At 39.4% G+C, this 21,171-nt stretch overlaps 1 protein-coding gene across 3 annotated transcripts in view; it reads left to right on the forward strand.

Moving 5' to 3' along the window:
* Positions 1-21,171, forward strand: part of Gab3 (GRB2 associated binding protein 3) — a 63,583-nt gene that overhangs the window by 22,589 nt on the left and 19,823 nt on the right. For 2 of the 3 annotated variants that reach the window (XR_007209377.1, XM_048336362.1), the window contains exons 2-6: positions 9,382-9,685; positions 16,239-16,458; positions 17,175-17,650; positions 19,693-19,748; positions 20,471-20,690. Coding sequence is in view for 2 of the 3 variants with exons in the window: in XM_048336362.1 (XP_048192319.1) it covers positions 9,382-9,685; positions 16,239-16,458; positions 17,175-17,650; positions 19,693-19,748; positions 20,471-20,690 (1,276 nt within the window). In the remaining variant the exon portion in view is untranslated. The remainder of the gene's footprint in view (positions 1-9,381; positions 9,686-16,238; positions 16,459-17,174; positions 17,651-19,692; positions 19,749-20,470; positions 20,691-21,171) is intronic. The other variant, XM_048336363.1, reaches the window with a different exon arrangement.

Genomic DNA, 21,171 nt, shown 5'->3' on the forward strand with positions numbered 1-21,171 from the left:
TATTTGTTAAGCAATTATTCTGTGTCAAGGCCTACTAGTCCCAGAGACTAGTGTCCAAAACAGAAAACACTAGATACCAAGAAGTAGCACTTCCATACAAAATGGAAGTATGGTGATGTGATATTAATCATATTCGTTTGGAGGATACTAACCATGGGAATAGAATGATCTGATTTATGATTTTCAAAGGTCATTGAGTTCTCTATTCACAATGGACTTATGACAATGGATATAGGAAGATGGGAAACAATGATGTTTGGGACTAAGGGATGTTCATCCAGATAAGTTGATTGAAAAGCAAAATGTGTGAAAGTACAGGCAACAGAATTTGCTAAAATTTGGATGTGGAGTATAGAAGAAAAGATTGCTCCAATGTTTCTACATTTAGGAAAAGGATAGGTAGTGGTATCATTTATTGGGAAATGAGAAAGCTGGGAGAGGAGTGAGTCTGAGTAACATGAAATTAAAAGCTTCATTGTGGCCATGTTAAGGCTGAGATATAAGTGGAGATGCCCACTGGTTGGTTACCTGTATGAATCACTGGAAAGATTAAAGTTGGAAAGTGGCTTTTGAAAATAATCATCAAATAAATGATAGTTAAAGGAAATGACAATGAATGAAGTCACTAAGGATGAGTATCTTTAGTTCTTATGCTTGGTCACTTATCTTTATGCATCACAGTCTTTAGAAATGATTGCTGAAAGTGCCCCCAAACCAGGCCTGGTGAAATTGGATCACTAGAAGTGATGTCCAGGAAGTTATATTTTTTTAACATCTGCCTCAATTTATTCTTTCCCACCATCCTTTTCTCTGTGTTGTTCAGGCTCACCAACCACTTCCTCGGTGTCTAAGATTATACTATGCCCATCCTAGTGAATTTTACATGTCAGATGCTGTGTGTTGACTTCCATAAGTTCAATTTTTTAATCTATATCTTCTAATTCTCCCATAATGTACATGTCCTCCTTTAAATCTCAAATGGTATTGTTTTAAAATCATCATTTACTTATTCCATTATCTCTGCTACTTATAGGTCTCTTTCTGGTTTTTCTTTGTTATGGGTCACATTTTTCTGATTATTTGTATTTTTAGTAATATTTTAGATGCTGTACATTACAAATATTGTATTGTTTCATGTCCCAGGTTTTTTTTGTTATTTGTTTTCCCTTAACAGTTGTTGAATTTTGTTTCAGTATGAAGTTTAGTAAGTTGTATATCACTTTGATCTTTCCAAGGCTTCTTTTTAAGCTTTCTTAGGTTAGGTCTAGAGATATTTTGGCTCTATTCCCACTTCCAAGGTGTAGTCTTTCTTGAATTTCCAAGCTGCTCCATTTTGGCACATCCAAAATAAAAACATCTCCTATGTGAGCTGTAGTAGTTATTCATTTTGGATTTGCCTTATGGGATTTTATTCTCCACATGCACATGTTAGTATTCAGCTGAAGTCTTGTGAGGGAAATCCCTATCTAGATATCTGGTGTTCCTTATATAGTTCCCATCATCTCTACTCTCATTTTCTGCAAATAATTCTAGCCACGCCAACCACCTAGAAATTGAATCTCTGTTTTCCAACTGAGCAAGATTGCTGTGGTCCAGAATTTGCCTACAGGCGAAAAGCCTGGGTGCTCCTAGGGCTCTGCTCTTTGTTTTCCTTCGCATAGAGCTCATAGCCCTTCCCAGACTGCCATCTAATGTCTGAAAGCAGTTGCTTCATGTATTTGTTTGGATTTTCTAGTTTGGTTTTATAGCAACTTTAGTGCCAAGTCCACCAATATGACTGGAAGTGGAAGTTCTTCCAGGTAATTCAGGTAGCTACTAAGAGTTGGGGGATATATAAATTTACTAGATATTCTCTGACAAACTCACAAAGTGGGTTGTTTAAACAACAGAAATGTGTTGCTTCATGGTTTTAGAGTCTTGGTATCTGAAATAAAGTTGTCAACATGGTTGGTTCTGAGGCTTGTGGAAGGAAGGATGGTCGTGCCTCTCAACAATGTTTTCCTTCTATGCAGTTTAAAAAAATAATTTTATTGTCAAGGTGATGTACAGAGATGTTACAGTTACATAATAAGGTAATGAGTACATTTCTTGTTGAACAGTTACCCCCTTGCTCATTTTTTCTCCCACTTTCCCTCCCCCCAACTCCCCCTTCTCCAAATTGTAAAGTTCATATCCAACATATTGTCATGTGAGTATTGCTGTTGCATTGGTTCACCCTTTGAGGAACAACAAAATGGTGAGACAAAGGACAAAGGTTGAACCTATGCGTTTTTTGGTCCCTGTTTCCCCTTCTTATAAGGATGTCAGTCATGTATAATTAGGACACATCTCAATGACCTTAATTTAACTATTTTCCTGCAGGGTCATACTGTAAGGTATAAGGGATAGGACTGCAACATAAAAGTTTAGGTAAAGGAATAGAACTCATCCTATAACATGGAAATCCAGATTTAAGTTTTAATACCTTTTTCTTGGAAACTGTGTCCTTTACCTCTACCTGCCATTACACAGGACTCACTTCTGAGGTATAGGTACCTCCATCTTTGCTTACTCTGATGTGTCTTTCTCTATTAAAAGACAAACTAGGATGCATTGTGCTCATAATCTGACTTGTTGAATTGAAACTTCTTTGTGCAACTACTCAAAATAAAATTTTATAAAGAAGCTATAACAAAGAAGAAAATTACATTAATTAGAGGAAAAATCAGGAACCAACCAATTCATGATAATGAGAAAATGGAACAGATGTACAGGAAAAAGTGCTCAAAAACACAATAAGAGGAGATTATTGCCCATGAGATAGAAAAAAGAGATAAAGTAGTAAGTGTTCATAAACTGTGAAACCAACAAGTTGAATTGCTCTAAGAGGAGAACAATACATGTTTACTCTCAGAAGGATTAGATACAATCATTCCTCTAATAATTCCATAAAACCTAATAGGTCTATAAGCGAGACATATCTTTCTAAGAGAAGTTCAGTTTAGCTCTCTCAGATTCTAGAAATGAGCACAAATAGTTTTCCACAAGGTTACAGGATGTGACATGTTTTGTTGTTGGAGATGATAGTGGTGAGGTGATAATGAGTCAGCTTGGTGGCTGTGGCAGGAAAGGCTGATGGGAAATAGATTTTTGCTGGTCAGAAATGGAAAAGCCCTCCAAGCTCATCATTGAATGGGGGAGGGGGGTGACCTCCAGAGGGGGAGAAGCAGTTTTTCCAAGGCAAATGGTGTCATGTGCCATGGGTAGAAACAAACACGTTGTCATTTTATAAGTTACTTTCAAATTGATACTATTTTGTCACCTATGTGTCATTGGTTCACCAAAATTTTACCATAAGAGACTCGAGGTTTATTATCTCTGATTCCACATGGTAAGACTGAGGTTTTCAGAAGTCATGTTGCTTGTTGATGGTCACACAGAAAGCCAAAAAGAGATTCAAAATTCAAATGTATCTTTCCTAAATATGAATTCAACAATCCTCCTGCTCTACCATCCATTTATTTGAATTCTGGTTGTAGATATCTGTGTAGTCATTCTGCTTTAGAGATCGGCTTGGCACAGGTTCACCTTCACATCCTCACTTCCGTCCTTAATTCTCGAACTTTTTTCATTTTACCTTCCCAAGTTGCTCACAAGTGCCTGGCAGCAAGGTCTTGAAGTAGAAAGGTGAAGTAGCACAGCTACTTTCAGCCAGCAGTAAAATTGTAAAATGGAAACATCCTGAACTGGAGCATGCCCAACCTCTGAGTTCAATCTTACTGCCAAAAAAAAAAAAAAAAAAAGGTAAATACCTACACACAAAGCAGAGCTCCTCCTCCCCCTCATCTTCTTCTATCTCCTTCTTTTCTTCCTTTTTCTTCTTTTTGGTGGTGCTAGGAATAGAACCTGGGGCTTCATATATAGTAGACAAGAATTTTATCACTGAGCAACACCCTCAGCCCAGAAGTCTCTTTTTCTTGATCACAACCTTCTCCTATCTCCAAAATAGCTACAATCCTGACTGTTCTAGAAATTTTGTTCTTTGCAGTTTTTTTATTTATCACCAAAGCAAGCATCTTGTAGGCATATTTTAAATTTTTAATAAATCTTTTAATTCTCATTTAATCCATAACTCCCTTCTATCATGTTATTTTTCTTTCATTTTAAAAATAAGTTTTATTGTGCATAGTTCAGGATTACAGTATAATTGTGATAGCAAAATGGTTCACATAGTTGCTTTGTGACAAAAACAACTAAGATTGACTTTCTGTCTGTATATGTCTGTGTCTGTATCTGTGTCTGTGTCTGTGTCTCTGTGTGTGTGCAGATCCTAGGGCTTGAACCAGGGCCTGGATGCTGTCCCCGAGTGTTTTTGTTCAACACTAGCAATCTACCACTTGAAACTACAGCTCATTCTCAGGCTTTTTAATGGTTAATTGGAGATCAGAGTCTCATGGACTTTCCTGCCCAGACTACCTTTGAATTGCAATGGTCAGATCTCAGCCTCCTGAGTAGCTAGGATTACTGGGAGCCACCAGTGCCCAGAAAGATTGACTTAAAAAAAAAGATTTTTGTTAGTATATGTTAGTTTTATGGAGGGGGTTCATTGCTATATATACATACTAACTCCCTTATTAACTCTCTCTGTTGCCCTCACTCCTGGTCTGCCTCTCAACAGAGGTTGTGTTGCTTTCATGTCAAAATCTTCCCTTCTAAACAAAACATCTAATAGAATAAAGATATAGTCTTACTTTATATATCTCTAGACTTCTTTGTATCCTCTGACATACATCTTTCCATTGTCTCCTAAGCCTCACCCTTGATAATCACTATATTAGACATTTTGTTTATTGTTTGTTTTGGTGTATATGTGTGTGTATGTGTGGGCATACATGCACATGTACCCATCTTAGTGCTTGGACTCAGAGCCTGAGTGCTGCCCCTGACCTTTTTCACTGAAAGCTAGCACTCTACAACTCGGGCCACAGTTCCACTTCTGGCGTTTTGAAGGTTAATTGGAGATAAATGTTTCATGGACTTCCCTGATCAGGCTGAATTTGAACTGCGACCCTCAAATCTCTGCCTCTTAAATAGCTCAGATCTCAGCCTTCTGAATAGCTAGAATTACAGGTGTGAGCCTCCAGTGCCCAGCTTAGACATTTTTTAGTAGCATGCATTAGTATATAAGTGGTGTTTTACTGTGACATTTTCACACATGTACAAATGTGCAAATGAGCCTCACCCCCTCTATCTCTCTCTTCTACCCCCATTTCCCTTTCTTAAAATAATGTCATCAGGTTTCATTGTTATATTTTCATACACGCAAATTAAGTGTTTCACCAAATTCATCCTCATTCATCCTCTTCTTAAGCCCTCCCTCCTTTTACTGTACCCACTCTCACAACAGAGCCTGTTTTGCTTTCCTGTCACCCATTATTTTTAGTGTGTATTAATTACACCAAGGACTTTCATAATAGTATTTCAGACATGCATATATTTTTCTCAGAACAGTCCTATCACCCACTTTCTCTTCCTCTATCCCTCATTTCTCTATTAATCAATAGTTTTTATTGACATTTGACATGAAATTTTTTTTTTTTTTTTTTTTTTTTTTTGCCAGTCCTGGGCCTTGGACTCAGGGCCTGAGCACTGTCCCTGGCTTCTTCCCGCTCAAGGCTAGCACTCTGCCACTTGAGCCACAGCGCCGCTTCTGGCCGTTTTCTGTATATGTGGTGCTGGGGAATCGAACCTAGGGCCTCGTGTATCCGAGGCAGGCACTCTTGCCACTAGGCTATATCCCCAGCCCTGACATGAAATATTTATACATAGTTGCACCATATTATGTGTGTGTGAGTGTGTGTGCTGGTCCTGAGGCTTGAACTCAGGGCCTGCAAGCTTTCTCTGAGCTTTGTGCTTAAGGCTAGTGCTCTACCACTTGAGCCACAACTTCTCTTCTGGCTTTTTGATAGTTAATTGGAGTTAAGAGTCTCATGGGCTTTCCTGCATATACTGGTTTTGAAACAAAATCCTCAGATCTCAGCCTCTTGAGCAGCTAGGATTGCAGGTGTGAGACACTAGTTCTGGCTGCACTTTTAAAGGTTTTAAGGATATTTTAAAGGTTCCGTACATAAGTGAGGTAATACAACCTTTCTTTGTGTATCTGGCTTATTATACCTGGCACTGTTCTCTAGGTACTTCCAGGTTATAACCTACACCAGGATGTCTTTCCTTTTTAAGGCTGAATTATATCCTATTATAGGTAACAGATTTTTTTCCATTTGTTTATAGATTCTTAGATCTTTCCTATCCTTTGCTATTTTTTTTTTGCCAGCCCTGGGGCTTGAACTCAGGGTCTGGGCACGGTCCCTGGCTTCTTTTTGCTCAAGGCTAGCACTCTACCTCTTGAGCCACAGCACCACTTCTGGCTTTTTCTATATATGTGGTGCTGAGGAATTGAACCCAGGGCTTCATGCATGCTAGACAAACATTCTACACTAGACCATATTCCTAACCCTCCTTTGCCATTTTGTATAATGATAGAATAAACACATTTGGGCAGATATCTTTATGAGCTCTTGATTTCATCTCCTTTGAGTAAAATACCCAGAACAAAAATTGTGGGGCCATATGGTAGTTCTAGGTTTAATTTCATAATAGCTATACTAATTTACATTCATATCAACAATATAAAAGGATTATCTTTTTTCTATGCCCTTGTAGACAGCTACATACTCTTGCCCTTTTGGTAACAGACGCCCTAATGTGTGCAAAGTAATATCTTATAGTTTCAATGTTCATTTCCTGCATGATTAATGATGTTGAACTTTTTTTATATAGCTGTTGGCCATTTGTATGTCTGTACAACTTTTCTGTTCAGATCCTTTGCCCATTTTAAAATTAAGTTTAGTTTCCTGCTTCTGAATTGTAAGAGTTCTTTTAAAATCTTGGATAATAATACCTTATCAGATATGTGGTTTGCAATTTTTTTCACAGTCCATTGGTTGCTGTCTTATTCTGGTGTTTCCTTTTACTTATCATTTATCTATTAATGAATCTGGACCTTTGATCTACTGAGCAAAGAGTTCCAGTGATGTATTATTCTTGTTTTTACATAAACATAGCTCTTTAGTTGGAATTTACAATATTAAGGAGAATATTGTGGCAAATTTTCATGGTTTAGTTGATGGCTGCATTACATCCTATACACGTTACTGTGCGACTCTTCTTTTTCCTTTCTGCTCTCATAAATACTATACCTTTTAGCCTGCTAAAGTACTTACATAAAGCTTCAAGCATTTTCCATCTTAATAATGCTCCTTCCTCTGCCCTTTTTCAGTCTCACCTTAGCCACCACCTGTTCCTGGAGCATCCTCATACCACTGATCTGATAGATGACTCTGTTCTCCCTTTAGCATCTTGGTTTTCCCTTATTGTGACACTTATCTCACTGGATGTAATTATCTCCTTATCCATCTGCCCGCTTCCCCTGACATTGAGAAGATTGTGAGTGGCAAGATCTGTGGCTTGCTTCAACATGGCTTTCCCAGAGTCTAGCCATATTAATAGTACTTGTATGAATGAATTGCATACTTTTCTCTATCATTCTCCCCTTGCATTAAGGGGTGTTAACAGGAAAAATGTTTCTGTGCTCAGTTTGACTTCCTCTTTTGGAACCTATTTTTGAGAAGTGCAGCGAAGTTCCTCTTCACGTTTCCCCACTAAAGTGGCTCTTGGAAATTTTGGGGGCACTCCAGACTCCCCAAGGACATTATCCCATCCCTTGTTTGCCCTAGTCTATGCCAAAAGTCCAAGTTTTCCACCTCCTGTGTTCTCAACCTCCAGGCAAGACAAGCTCCTCCTGTCATCTTTAGTGGTCCATTCCCATCCAATGTTATGTTTTTGCAACATGAGATTATTAAGCTATTCATTTTTCCTCTGCCCTAGATTATTTCAACAAGCATGCAAACATGCTATTATTTTCCCCTGTCTTAAAAGCACAGACTTAATCATACTGCCGTGTCTATCTCCTGAGAACCCAACCTTTCCTAAGAGCTTTATATGTCTGTAAAAGCAGAACCAAGCCAGGCTTCACCTGCATCAACTTACCTGGAATGGCTGTCACTCGGCTTACTCTGTCACAACCTCAAAAGGGGATGTGAGTTTAAAGCATACTTGTGGGTCTTTTGTGACAATTGCTCTTCATTTTCACTTTTCATCACTTCTTTGTATTCCTTGCTACCTCAAATCTCATGTTATCTGAGAAAGGGAGATGAGAACATTCCAAATGATGGCTTTCCCCTTTTCTCTAGCCTCTTGATCAGAACTGATAGGCTTATAAACGTATCAGTAATAAATGAAGTAAGATATGCAAAAGACTTCCTGCCTCGTTGTTCACCATGCCTCCCAGCAGCACCACACTTCCGGCTGTCACACATGCCACAGCATAGGAGAGAAAACCACAGAGCCATAAATTTCTCCATTTGCATTTGCCAACTGTTACATTGAGAATCTGTAGTGGGAGGAAGCACTGCTAGGTCAGCCTGTTGCTCATCTCTGTGCTCAATTCCTAATTGGGGCCAATGCAGCAAGCAGTTCCCTTGTTGTGAGGTGAGAAAACAGAAAAGCCACATTTTGAGAGGCTGAATCTTGGAGTCTTTATTAGCGCATTAGCAGTCTGCAGGCAGCCAATTGTTACAAAGGCCTGAAAGCCACAAATACACTTAACATTATTAGGAAACAGGGCAGAGAGAACAAAAACAATACCCACAAACCAATTCAGCTTGAATGGAGAGCTGAGGTGGGATACCATGGTGACCAGAGAAGAGGGAGGAGACAGGGGACAGGACAGGAACACAGAGACACATGGCATGGTGTAATGGTGCCTATGCTTGTCTGGGCCTAAATAGGATCAGGTCAGGGGACAGGGTCACAGGAAGCTCCCAGTCCAGGCACTGGACTGACAGGTTTAGTAACTTATCAGGCAAGTGCCCACTCCTGTCTCCAGGGATTCAGGCCAGCCTATGACCTGGGGGTGGGACTTCCCTTCCTCCACCATGAAGGCAATGGCCAGACCTGACCACCTTACTTTACCCTATAGCAGAAAGTAAGTATGTGGTAGCCATGCAGGCTGGCACAGAGGCACAGAGGCACAGAATGAACATGTAGTGAGATAGGGAATCCAGAGGTTCATTTCCTTACTGAAACTACGGATGTAAATCGCATCCTTGGACTCCCTAATAGTGATTCATCCTTATAATCATACGATAAAGACTTGCAAATGATGATACACCTTATCAATAGAATGGCTGGTTTCTCTCCTTCTATCACAACATATTGTTCTTGGAAGGGCCAGATAAGTAAGAGCACTTAGTACAGTAACTCCATGTTGAATTGTCTCTGCAGGCATGGCGCAAGCGCTGGTTTGTCCTCCGGCGGGGTCGCATGAGTGGCAACCCAGATGTCTTGGAGTACTACAGGACCAAGCACTCCAGCAAGCCCATCCGCGTGATAGACCTCAGTGAATGTGCTGTGTGGAAACATGCAGGCCCTGGGTTTGTTCGTAAGGAATTTCAGAACCATTTTGTGTTCATTGTCAAGACCACTTCCCGTACATTCTATCTGGTGGCCAAGACTGAAGAAGAAATGCAGGTGTGGGTGCACAGCATCAGTCAGGTCTGCAACCTTAGTCATCTGGAGGGCAGTGGAGGTAAGAACAAAGCTGCACTTCCTTTCTTCTAAGGAACAGCCTGGGAAGCTATGCCTGCACTGGAGACCCAGTGCAGGAAAATGGTGCAATGTGCCAAGCCTGTCTCCTTGAAGATATTTTCAACATCTAATTAACATCAGAGATATTCTCAATTAAATACAGTAAAGTACTGGAAATGCCAGATTGCCTTCACCTGGTTCTATGACTCAAACCCCAAATATGTGAAAGCAGGGTCTACTCACACACAGCACTACAGATGTTTGCAAGTGAAATAAACTGCAAGTTTTCTCTGGACCATTTCTGGGTAGAGGAAGCAATGGATCCAATTTCTCTAGTTCTCTGTCTCTGTCTGTCTGACTTGCTGACTCTCTCCTGCTTGTGTGCTCGCTCTCTCTCTCTTTCACAAACACATACACTCACACACATACACACATACATATTCACACACCATGCTTCCCATGTAATATAACGAATGTATTACAATCCCTTTGTGGATTTTGTTCTCGGGCCCTGGCATTATTACACAATAAACTGATTCTCAAAATATGAAATTTTGAATTTGAATCTTTTTCTTTTTAATGTCTTATTCTAATAGATAAAACAGGACCCTGAATCTAGACTACAATTTCTTTAGTATTTCAGTAGTTACTGATTTTTACCATCTGGCACTAAAATACCCACATTAACAGTAGATGGCAATGAGGAGTCATAGTTGCATCTCTCTTTAGGACAGACATGAGTGTATGCTTCCTGAGGCCATCAGGCCTTTTCTTCTCATGAACCAGCAAATGTATTAAGTAAGACTTTTCACTCACACTGCTGAGCTTTGATAACAGATAAATGAAAATAAACTGATAGGACTTTATTAATCCTTGGTATAATCAATGAAGCATATTTGTAAAGTCAAAATAAGTCCATTTTGGCTACAGTCTGATATCAGACAAGCCAAACAGAATGTTCCTGATCAAGTCCTCCAGCTCTATTGACTTTTCACCTCTATTCCCTGCCATCAGCTCAAATTAGATACATGTGCATGCATCCTGCTATGTGTCAACTTTGTTTCTTTTCCCATCCAGGATTTATACTAAAGCACATATATATCTAGTAGGTTTACCAATAACTCAAGAAAAACAATAAAGAGTAAGCTATCAGACAAGCAAGTCTTGAGAATTTTCACATACAGTACCTTATCTGCATTGGGTTTATTCCAAGGATCCCCACTGGATGCCTGAAGCCTTGGATAGCACAAAACTCTACTATTCTCTCTTTTTTCTTTTCTTTCTCCCTTTTTTGAATGCCACTACTGGGATTTGAACTTAGGATATGGGGCAATGTCCCTTAGCTTCCTCCCTCAAGGCTGATGTTCTCAGTACTTGATACATATCTCCACTTCCAGCTTTTAGCTGGTTAATTGGAGACAATAGTCTCATGGACTTTCCTGATTAGGCTGGCTTTGAACCATGATCCTGAGATCTAGCTGGGATGACAGGTGTGAGCCACCAAAGCCTGGCTTTTTCTTTATTAAGTTGAAATGTTCTCCACTTTCCCCTAAAGGAAAAGTTCACTTTATGACTTCTCTTTTCCTTATCCAAATTCCTAGCATCACTATTCTTACACTTGGGACCATTATTAAGCCAAATAACTGTTACTTTAAAACAATCACCGTGATACTATGACAGTCAATTTGATAACTAGGAGGACTACTTACGTGACCAATGGGTGCAATGTGAGCACAGTGACAAAAGAGTGATTCACGTTGCAGGCAGCACAGTGTGGATGGAATAAAATTTTATCAGGCTACTCAGAATGGCTTGCAATTTAAAACTAATAAATTATTTATTTCTGGAATTTTCCATTTCACGTATTCAGACCAAAGTTGATGGTTGGTAACTGAAACAATGAAAAGTAAAACTGTAGATAAGAGGGAATGACTATATAGTGTTTGGTTTTGTCTCCAGCAACCATAAACTAGTCATCATATTATGTGCACCTGGGCTAGAAGCTCTGTTAAAATGCTTTTATAACAGGGTTTGATGGCTCATACCTATAATCCTAGCTACTCGAGAGGCAAAGATCAGAAAAATCATGTCCCTGGGCCATTCCAGGGACAAAAATGTTCTGAGACCTCAATCAATACTTGGGAAGCATAAATAGGAGGATCGTGATCCACACAAGCCTGACTAGCAAACACAAAGCCTTTACTATCAAACAGAACAAAAAATTTCTGCATATTAACTTGTTTTATCTCCATACTAGTTCTATGGCATGTATGTTGTTATTATTATCTCTACTTTGCAGAGAAGGAAACTTGAAGAAGGCAAGTAGTAACCTGATAAGCAAGTAATAGAGCCCATACTTGAACCAAAGCAGTTCAGGGTCTCTTTAAATCAAGGATCCTCCACTGTCAATTTGGTTCAAAAGAGAAACAAAAGCAGGCTTTTCATTGGCCTTTTCTGATCTGAGGGTTTTACTGGTTGCTGATCCAAATACATCTTAATACCATGATCTCAGGTGATGGAGACAATGCTAGTCTTCTTGAGAAACATGGGCTTTTCCAGTTATCACAATAAAGCATTTCCATTTCTTTACTGATAAGAATTATTAATTCAATTCTTTCCTCATGTGTTCTTTGTCTTACTCTTTTGTTAGAATGTAAACTCATCAATAAGGTCAAGGTCTTTGTCTCAGATACATCATCAGGGTTAAAAGAGTTCTAGTCACACAGTGGATGCAATACTAAGAAAGATACAGACATATGTGTGTGTGTACATGTATAATGTGTTAATAAGACTTTTCATTGTTTTGACATGTATCCAAGAAAAACAACTTTTGTCTCATGGTTTCAAAGGTTTCAGTATTTGGTTCACTTGCTTCATTGTTGTGGGTTTGTGGTGAGGCAGAACATTCTAACAGCAAGAGCATGTGGTAGAACCTGTGCTCATGGGCTTCCTTCTTCTTCCTCATGTGTTGCACCAGGAATCCTAGTTTATTTTGAATGGTTCTGCCCACATTCAGGGCAGATATCAGTTAATCATCCCTAGAAATGCCTTCACAGGTACGTCAACCCAATGAAATTGATAATTAATATTATCATAAATTCACTCCTTATCAACTTGACACCAAACATATGTCCTAAAACCACACCTAACTTTCAAATAAAGACAATAAAAAGGTCATAATTCTACTCAGTATGATTTGACTGTCTTATGTACAACCAAAATCTGAACATTTTAGGCATTGCTCAAAGTTTGAAAGTCTCTACACAAGCTCAAGACAGTCCTTTAGCTTTAAATATTGTAAAATTAAAAAAACAATCTACATAGGGCTGGGGATATAGCCTAGTGGCAAGAGTGCCTGCCTCGGATACACGAGGCCCTAGGTTCGATTCCCCAGCACCACATATACAGAAAACGGCCAGAAGCGGCGCTGTGGCTCAAGTGGCAGAGTGCTAGCCTTGAGCGGGAAGAAGCAAGGGATGGTGCTCGGGCCCTGAGTCCAAGGCCCAGGACTGGCCAAAAAAAAAAAAAAACAAAAAAAAACAATCTACATAGTCCATACATACAATGATAAAGAGTAAACATGCCCATTCCAAAAGGGAAGAATATGACAATAGCAAGCAAAGATCAGACCAACGCAAGACCAAAACCTAACAGGGCAAACATTAAATTCCATAGATCTTGAAACCATTACAGGAAAGCTAGAGAAAACACTAGAAGTTATTGGCATAGGCAAGAATTTCCTGAGTAGAATTCCAGGGGCTCCACAAATAAGAGAGAATTAACAAATAGGATTTTATCAAACTAATAAGCTTCTGCATAATCAAATGGTATAGCCACTAAGCTAAAAAAAAAAAACAGCCTACAGAATGGGAGATCTTTGAGATATATGTTTGACAAGGCCTAATAACCAAAATATACAAGGAACTCAAAACAGTAAGCCCCCAATGAATGAATAACCTAATTAACAAATGGACAAAAAACTTGGAGAATTCTCAAAGGAAGTAAAAATGGCCAATAAATACATGAAGAAATTCTCAACATGTCTAGCCATAAAGGAAATGCAAATCAGAACAATGTTGAGATTCTCTCTCACTCCAGTGAGAGTGGTCATCATCAATAATATGAACAAAAACAAATTCTGGCAAGAATTCAGATAAAAAGGAACATTCTTATACCACTGATGACCATGTAAATTAGGGCAAACACCATGGAAAACAGTATGGCAATTGCTAAAAAAAACTATTCAAAATAGAACTATAATTTAGTATTACAACTCTTCACTTATCCAAAATATTGCATTTCAGGATACAATAAAACCTGCACACGCGTGTTCATTATTGCACTGTTCACAATGCCACGTCATGGAAACAGCCCAGGTGCTGTATAACTCATAAATGGATCAATAAAAATTAGAATTACAACTTTATTCATCTAAAAGGAAAGATAATGTATCATAGAAAATTGATGGAGAAATTAAGTAAAATGTTAGGCTCAGAGACAACGGGCTCATGTTTTCCTCTCATTATGTGGAAGTTAGATCTAAAATAGAAACATATATGAACAGGGGTGGATTTCCATCGTGTAACCTCTTTGCACAATTAACAGGCAATTTAAAAAATGAATACCAGGAAGCTGAAACAGGTCTTGTTTGAGGGGAGTGAAGTTAATGGTACAAGGAAGACAAATGGAGAGAATGGTAGGCAAGTACAGTCCTAATACACATACATATATGAAAATGGAACTAGGAAACTTTAGGGGACAAGTGAGATTGGGATAAATGGGAGTAGGGGGAGAATTATGGAAGGGGTGACAGGATCAAAATGTACTGTACACATAATTGAAACCTTTTGTACAATTAATTACAGATAATAAAAAAGGCTTTAAAAATCTGTAGGTCCATGTCCAACATCTGGGGAACAAGCTGTCATGATGTGAGCTCCATAGGACTGGGCTTACATCCTTGTTAGCTACAGCCTACATGGACTCTCTCTTGGGCTGGTTCTGTTCTTTGCCTGCAGTTTTCCTGAGTAGATGCAAAGATAATGCATGAAACTGTGAAAGTAAAGCCAAAGACATAATAGAGACCCAGGAAGTTAGAGATACCAGGAATATGGAGCATCTACCACACATTGTCTGACCTGGCCTCCCACATTTTCCTTTGGAATCTATAGAGAAGCAGCTGAGACCCGCCAATTCTTATATTCTGCATGGAAAACAAAAACAAAGCCGGTGCCACGTGGATAATGGCAACATCTGCCGCCAGTTCAAATGGTAGCTAGTCTACTTTGGAACATACTACAGTGGCCTCTGGGAGCCTGGGCAACTGAACCTGGGTAATAACTTCCCTAGGCACCCTAGTGGGGCACCTCAGTGGCACTCTCCTCAAAGGAAAGTCTTTCAAACACGTTTACACTTTTATATCATTGACCATTAACAAGACATCTTTTCTACTGTCATAGCACAAAGTATTTGGGTTTTTTTTAATGGTGTTAATCTCCTTAGGAACCATGACTTCATTAGCCCCAACTTTACGTGGATTTTTCTGGCCACTGCACATTTATCTGCTCTGCCTTTTGCTCTAGATTTCCACTATAAACGTATCTAACAGCAACTGTTACGAACCATGCCACTGCATGAATTCTGCCTTGAGATTTCCTACTCTACATTAATTAATCATGTTTAAACTTACCCGTATTCAATGTCCCAGTGTATGTACAAAATGCAGACAAGTTCTTTGCCACATATAGCATACCACATGTAACAAAGGTTCCTAGTACCAATTTTCCATGTTCATCAGTCTTTGTTGCTGTGAAAAAACCTGAAACCAATGAAATAGAGGAGGCATTTATATTTTTCCTCACAGTTTCAGAGGTTTCAGTCTGTGGTCAACTGGATCCATTGCTTTGAACCTGAGGTAAGGTATAGACAGCATCATGGTAGCAGACATATTGCTCACTTCATGGAAAACAGGAAGCAGAGGAACAGGAAAAGATACAGCCCCTAAGGACTTGCTCCTAGTGACCTACTTTCTCCAAGAAGACCCAATTCCTTTCACTGCTCAATAATTCCACCAATCCACGATGTGTTCATAGCCCTCATGATCCAATTACGTCTCGATTAGATCCACCAGCTGAGGACCAAGCCTTCAACACACATATATACAGAACTGCGTGTGTAACTATATAACATAGACTTGTTATCCATAAATACATACATGTATATATATGTATATTTGTTGAGTGAATAAACAGTGATGCAAGTGCAAGACTGCTGCTGAAGGCCATAAAGAGGCTGTGTGTAGACTAACTGCAGTTTCAGGCCAAGAATGCTCTTTTTTTTTTTTTTTTACTCTTAATTGATTCAACACTTCACTCTTGGAACATTGGCTTTCGTTCCCAGACATTGTTTATAGCTTGGGGAAATGGTTGCCTCCATCAGTACAAACACCAGCTGTGATTTGCATCTTCTATTTGGCTTCTTGAATGCTGTTGTGAAATTTTGAGCGAGTGTTATAGCCATTCTTAAAAAACTAACCTGGGAAATGATCTCTCCAGCAGATTCCATGGAGAGCCTCTCTCGCATGCCCTCCTCCCTCAGGCCATCCCCTGCCAGCTCTCTTCATGCTGTCCATGCTGCCAGCTCCTCTCTGCCAAGAAGTAACCCAAGCACCAATACCATGACCACTGAGGAAACCAGAAGTGAGTCAGAGTTTCTCTTCCTTCCTGATTATCTGGTCCTGTCCAACTGTGAAACTGGAAGACTGCACCATACCAGGTATGTTTCTACATGGGACTCTGTCTGAGGTGTGCCTTCTATCATACACTCCTCTGTTCTCAGAGCCCAAAGGGCCTCCTCCTGCACAATTTCCTTCTGAGATATGCTCATTGCACCTGACAAAATCAACCTGTTTAGTGAGACTGTTTTGTAGTGGATGTATCTGCTATTACCTCTCTTCATGCCGCTGATCATTATCAACCACTATGAAAGAAGGAGCAGTATACTAAATAAAATGAGTCACGTACTTTGGCATTATGGCTTTCATTTGCACCCTTGAATTTTCATATGCATCTGATGCTTCTAAAGGATTAAAAAATATCAACAAATTTTTTCCTGTGCCGAGGCATTGCTGTAACTGAGTGTTGTAGAGGGAATATACAAGTAGAACAAAAAGTGGTATTAGAGGAATGATAATGAGGCCAACATGGGAGCTGGGAATATGGCCTAGTGGCAAGAGAGCTTGCCTTGTATACATGAAGCCCTGGGTTCGATTCCCCAGCACCACATATACAGAAAACGGCCAGAAGTGGCGCTGTGACTCAAGTGGCAGAGTGCTAGCCTTGAGCGGGAAGAAGCCAGGGACAGTGCTCAGGCCCTGAGTCCAAGCCCCAGGACTGGCAAAGAAAAAAAAAGAGAGAGAATGAGGCCAACATGGATTTTTTTTCATGAGTAGAAGGGTACATACTCAACTTTACATGCTTTTCTTCCCTCAGTCTTCCCACCAGATGTGATAGCTGGTCAAATTCAGACCGCTCATTGGAACAAACTTCATTTGATGATGTTTTCGTTGATGGCCTTCAGCCACTACCCTCCAATAGCTTGGTCTACCCCTCACGCCATGGGAATGGATCTCAGGAGACGCCGTCCATGAGGCCCCAGCCTCCTGTGATCTGGAACAGAGAAATCAACTGTCCACCTAGGGATCACTTGTCTTCTTTACCACAGTTGGAAACAGCCTTAAATCCCCCTATTCATGGGGATAAAAAACAAGGTTTTTTGCCCCATGGAGCAAAAGAACTAGACATTATGTCCAACAGCCCACCTCCCCGTCCCCCTAAGCCAAGTTATCTCTCTGAACGGCGCCAAGAAGAGCAGGCCCTATGGCATGGGCATGGTAAGAAGCCAGAATGCAGTGTGGTGCCAAGAAGAATCTCTCTCTCTGGTTTAGATCACATGAGAACTTGGAAAGGTATGTGTCAATTGTTATAATTCAGATACAGAGAGAAACCTGGGCAGGGACTACCATCTTAACTTGGAAAAATTTGACCTGTTTCTTTCTGCTTGTAGATGGGGTTTGAGGAGGCTTCACACTTGCTCAGCTTTCTTGCAGTCTATATTTTGAGCCAGGCCTCTAGCATTGTTTATATTGGAGATGCAGTTTCCTGGACTTTTTTGCCCAGGCTGACCCCAAATTTTAATCCTCTGTATTTCAGCAACCTGACTAGCTAGGATTACAGTTGTGACCAACCAACACCCAGCTCACTTACTTATTTCTTCGATTTATTTTATAAGAATTTTGTAGGTTTCCTTATATAGATTTGGTAGTATTTTGTTATGTTTATACCAAATAACCAAATAAACACATATCATTTTGAGGTGTGCTGTTATAAATAGTACTGTTTTTAATTTCTAATTCCAAGGTTCATTGTTGTTATGTAGGAAAGTGAGTGAATTTTGTATAACTTTATATTCTAAAACCTTGCAATAACTTATTATTCCAGGAAAATTTCATTGATTCTTTCACATTTTTATAATAATGTCATTCTTCCTTTGTTTCTTCCTTTCTAATCTGTACAGCTTTAATTTCCTTTGTTTGTCATATTACATTAGCTAGTACTTCTAGTGCAGTCTTAAAAATTAGTGAGTAGAAGAAATGTCCTTGCTTTGCTCCTGACTTTATAGAACAAACATTTGAGTTTCTCACTATTAAGTATAATGGTAGCAGTACAAGCGTACAGATTGTAGATTTTCTTTATTAAGTTGAAATTTGTCTTTACTCCTACCTTATTGAATTTTTTAAATCATGAATGAAAATTAAATATATTCAAATGTTTTCTCTGCATCTATTGATATGTGATTTTTCTGCCATAATTTTCTGACATAATGAGTGATACAATTGATATTCAAATATTGAACTAGCCTTGTATACCTAGGATGAATTCCATTTAGCCCTGATATATACTATTTTTGCAGCGTTAATTCAATTTACTAGTATTTTCTGAGGAATTTTACATCTAAGTTGTGGTGTGTGTGTGTGTGTGTGTGTGTGTGTGTGTGTGTGTGTGTGTGTGTGTGTGTTGTTTCCTTTTCTTATATTGGCTTTTCTGGCTTTGGTATTATTATTATTTATTTTTTTTGGCCAGTCCTGGGCCTTGGACTCAGGGCCTGAGCACTGTCCCTGGCTTCTTCCCGCTCAAGGCTAGCACTCTGCCATCTGAGCCACAGCGCCCCTTCTGGCCGTTTTCCATATATGTGGTGCTGGGGAATCGAACCAAGAGGTTCATGTGTAGGAGGCAAGCACTCTTGCCACTAGGCCATATTCCCAGCCCTGGCTTTGGTATTATTACATGGTATTATTTGGCATTATTAGGTAGCATTCAAGATGCCTTCTGGACAATTCTTTGAATTCAACAACTATTCTAATTTTTTTTCATTTTCATACCCATCTGACAAATTTTTAGTCATATTTTAATCCAAGTATTCTATCTTTCCATAGCTATGCCTGAGCTATGCCTATTGCTACAGAAAATCATAGTCACTGATTCACGATCATAGATCTCAATTGGGTCCTCAATGCTACCACTTGATGTTGTTGATTCTATTTCCACCTTGTTCTCCTGCTCACTGCAAAAAATATTTCAAATCTTCTCTCCTGTCCTCAACACCCACCTCTACTTCCACCATGTCTAAACTCTGAAGAATTATGTAATAAATGCAACAAGCATCTTTTAATTACCTACTATTTCTTGCTATGTCTTCCCTATTCATAGAGAAAACAAAAACCATCAGAGAGAAATTTCTTCAAAATCTGGTCTGATTTTCCATGTGTTTGGGGAATGGGTTTTGACTGCTTAGCTAGACTCAAGATCAAGCCAAGTGTATTGAAATTATGTGTTATGTTTCTGTTCCTCTCTGGAGCTGAGCACAGGCCCTGGAGAGTATAAGGTCTTAGACCCTAGTTTCTGTTGATAATGTCCTGATGTTCTTACCACTCTGGCTTGTTTCTTGCAGCTGACATAGAAGGCCAATCCTTAAGACACCGAGACAAGCGGCTTAGTTTAAATCTGGTAAGTTTGGCATTTCGGTTCTTTTAATATTAAGTGTAACAAAAAAATATCCTGAATTGTATCTGTTCCCTTAAAATCCTTTGAAATTCAGCACTTGGAATTTCTGAGGATTCATCTACTCTCCCCTTAAGACTTCAATTGGTTGGAGAATTATTGGACTTAGCATTCCATAAGGACCCTAAAAATTTTAATAACCTATACGTTGGCCTAATTGAGATAACTAACAAGTACCATATTATGCTTAAAACATTTATGTGATACGTTCAACACTTTCAGTCTTTCAACATCAAATCTAGGGTAGTTATTCCCTATTCTCACACATTGGATCTATGTGCAGAACTTTGGTTAGAGGCTTGTCTAACTAAATTTCTTGAGGAAATTCAGGATTATTGTTGAGCAGTCTGGAATTAAAACAATAGCCCATGACTGTTATCCTAGCTATCAGGAGGCTGAGATTGGAGGATTGCAGTTCAAAGCAAGCCGGGCAGGAAAGTCTGTGAGACTCAGCTCCAATTAACCACCAGAAAACTGGAAGTGGTGCTGTGGCTCAAGTGGTAAAACACTAGCCTTGAGCACAAAAGTTCAAGGCCAGCTCCAAGGCCCAGAGTTCAAGCCCCACAACCAACAACAACAAAAAAAACTATATTCACAACCTTGATAGTCATTGGTATCTATTTCCATCATTAGTTTATAGTCCCTAATCTATTACTGTTCTCTTGCAGCCATGTAAATTTTCTCCAGTGTACCCTGCAATTTCAGCCAGTGCTGAAGATGGCTATGTGCCCATGAGTCCCAAGTTCACTGCCTCTGGTCTTGGACCCCACTGCAGCCAGGATGACTACATTCCAATGAGCTCAGGAAGCATCTCAAGCCTACTGCCTGAGTTACCTGCAAACTTGGAGCCTCCTCCAGTGAACAGAGACCTTAAACCTCAAAGGAAAGGTAAGAACTTGAACGGACCTGCTATGTCAGGGAGAAGAGCAAAAATACTTGAAAAGGAAGCACTAGAAAACCATCAACAAAGTACAAGAAAGAAATGTCTGGGATATAATGGGAAGGACTAGGCACCTTGCTATCCCAGACTATTGTGACAGAAAGACTTAGAGAAATTATAGAAAGTGTGGCCCTAAAAATGAGGCCTACAAAGTCAAATTCACACCACCGAACTTATCTTTGGCTATTTTCAACAACCAAGAGTGGGTGATGATGAATTAGAATGGAACTTACCGAGCATTTCCTCATTTAAACAATACTTGAATATAACCACAGTGCCAGCTTTCTGGCAGTCAAGAATGGCCTCCGACACCAATTTGTCAATATATTACATAGTCAAGTATAATTAATCACCTATTTATCTGCATAATCCTCAGCAAACCTGACTGAGGATGGTAGAAGACTTAAGCAATGAGCAGTTCAACTCCTG

The sequence above is a fragment of the Perognathus longimembris genome, chromosome 28 (assembly GCF_023159225.1).
Source record: "Perognathus longimembris pacificus isolate PPM17 chromosome 28, ASM2315922v1, whole genome shotgun sequence".
In the NCBI taxonomy this organism is placed as follows: Eukaryota; Metazoa; Chordata; class Mammalia; order Rodentia; family Heteromyidae; genus Perognathus; species Perognathus longimembris.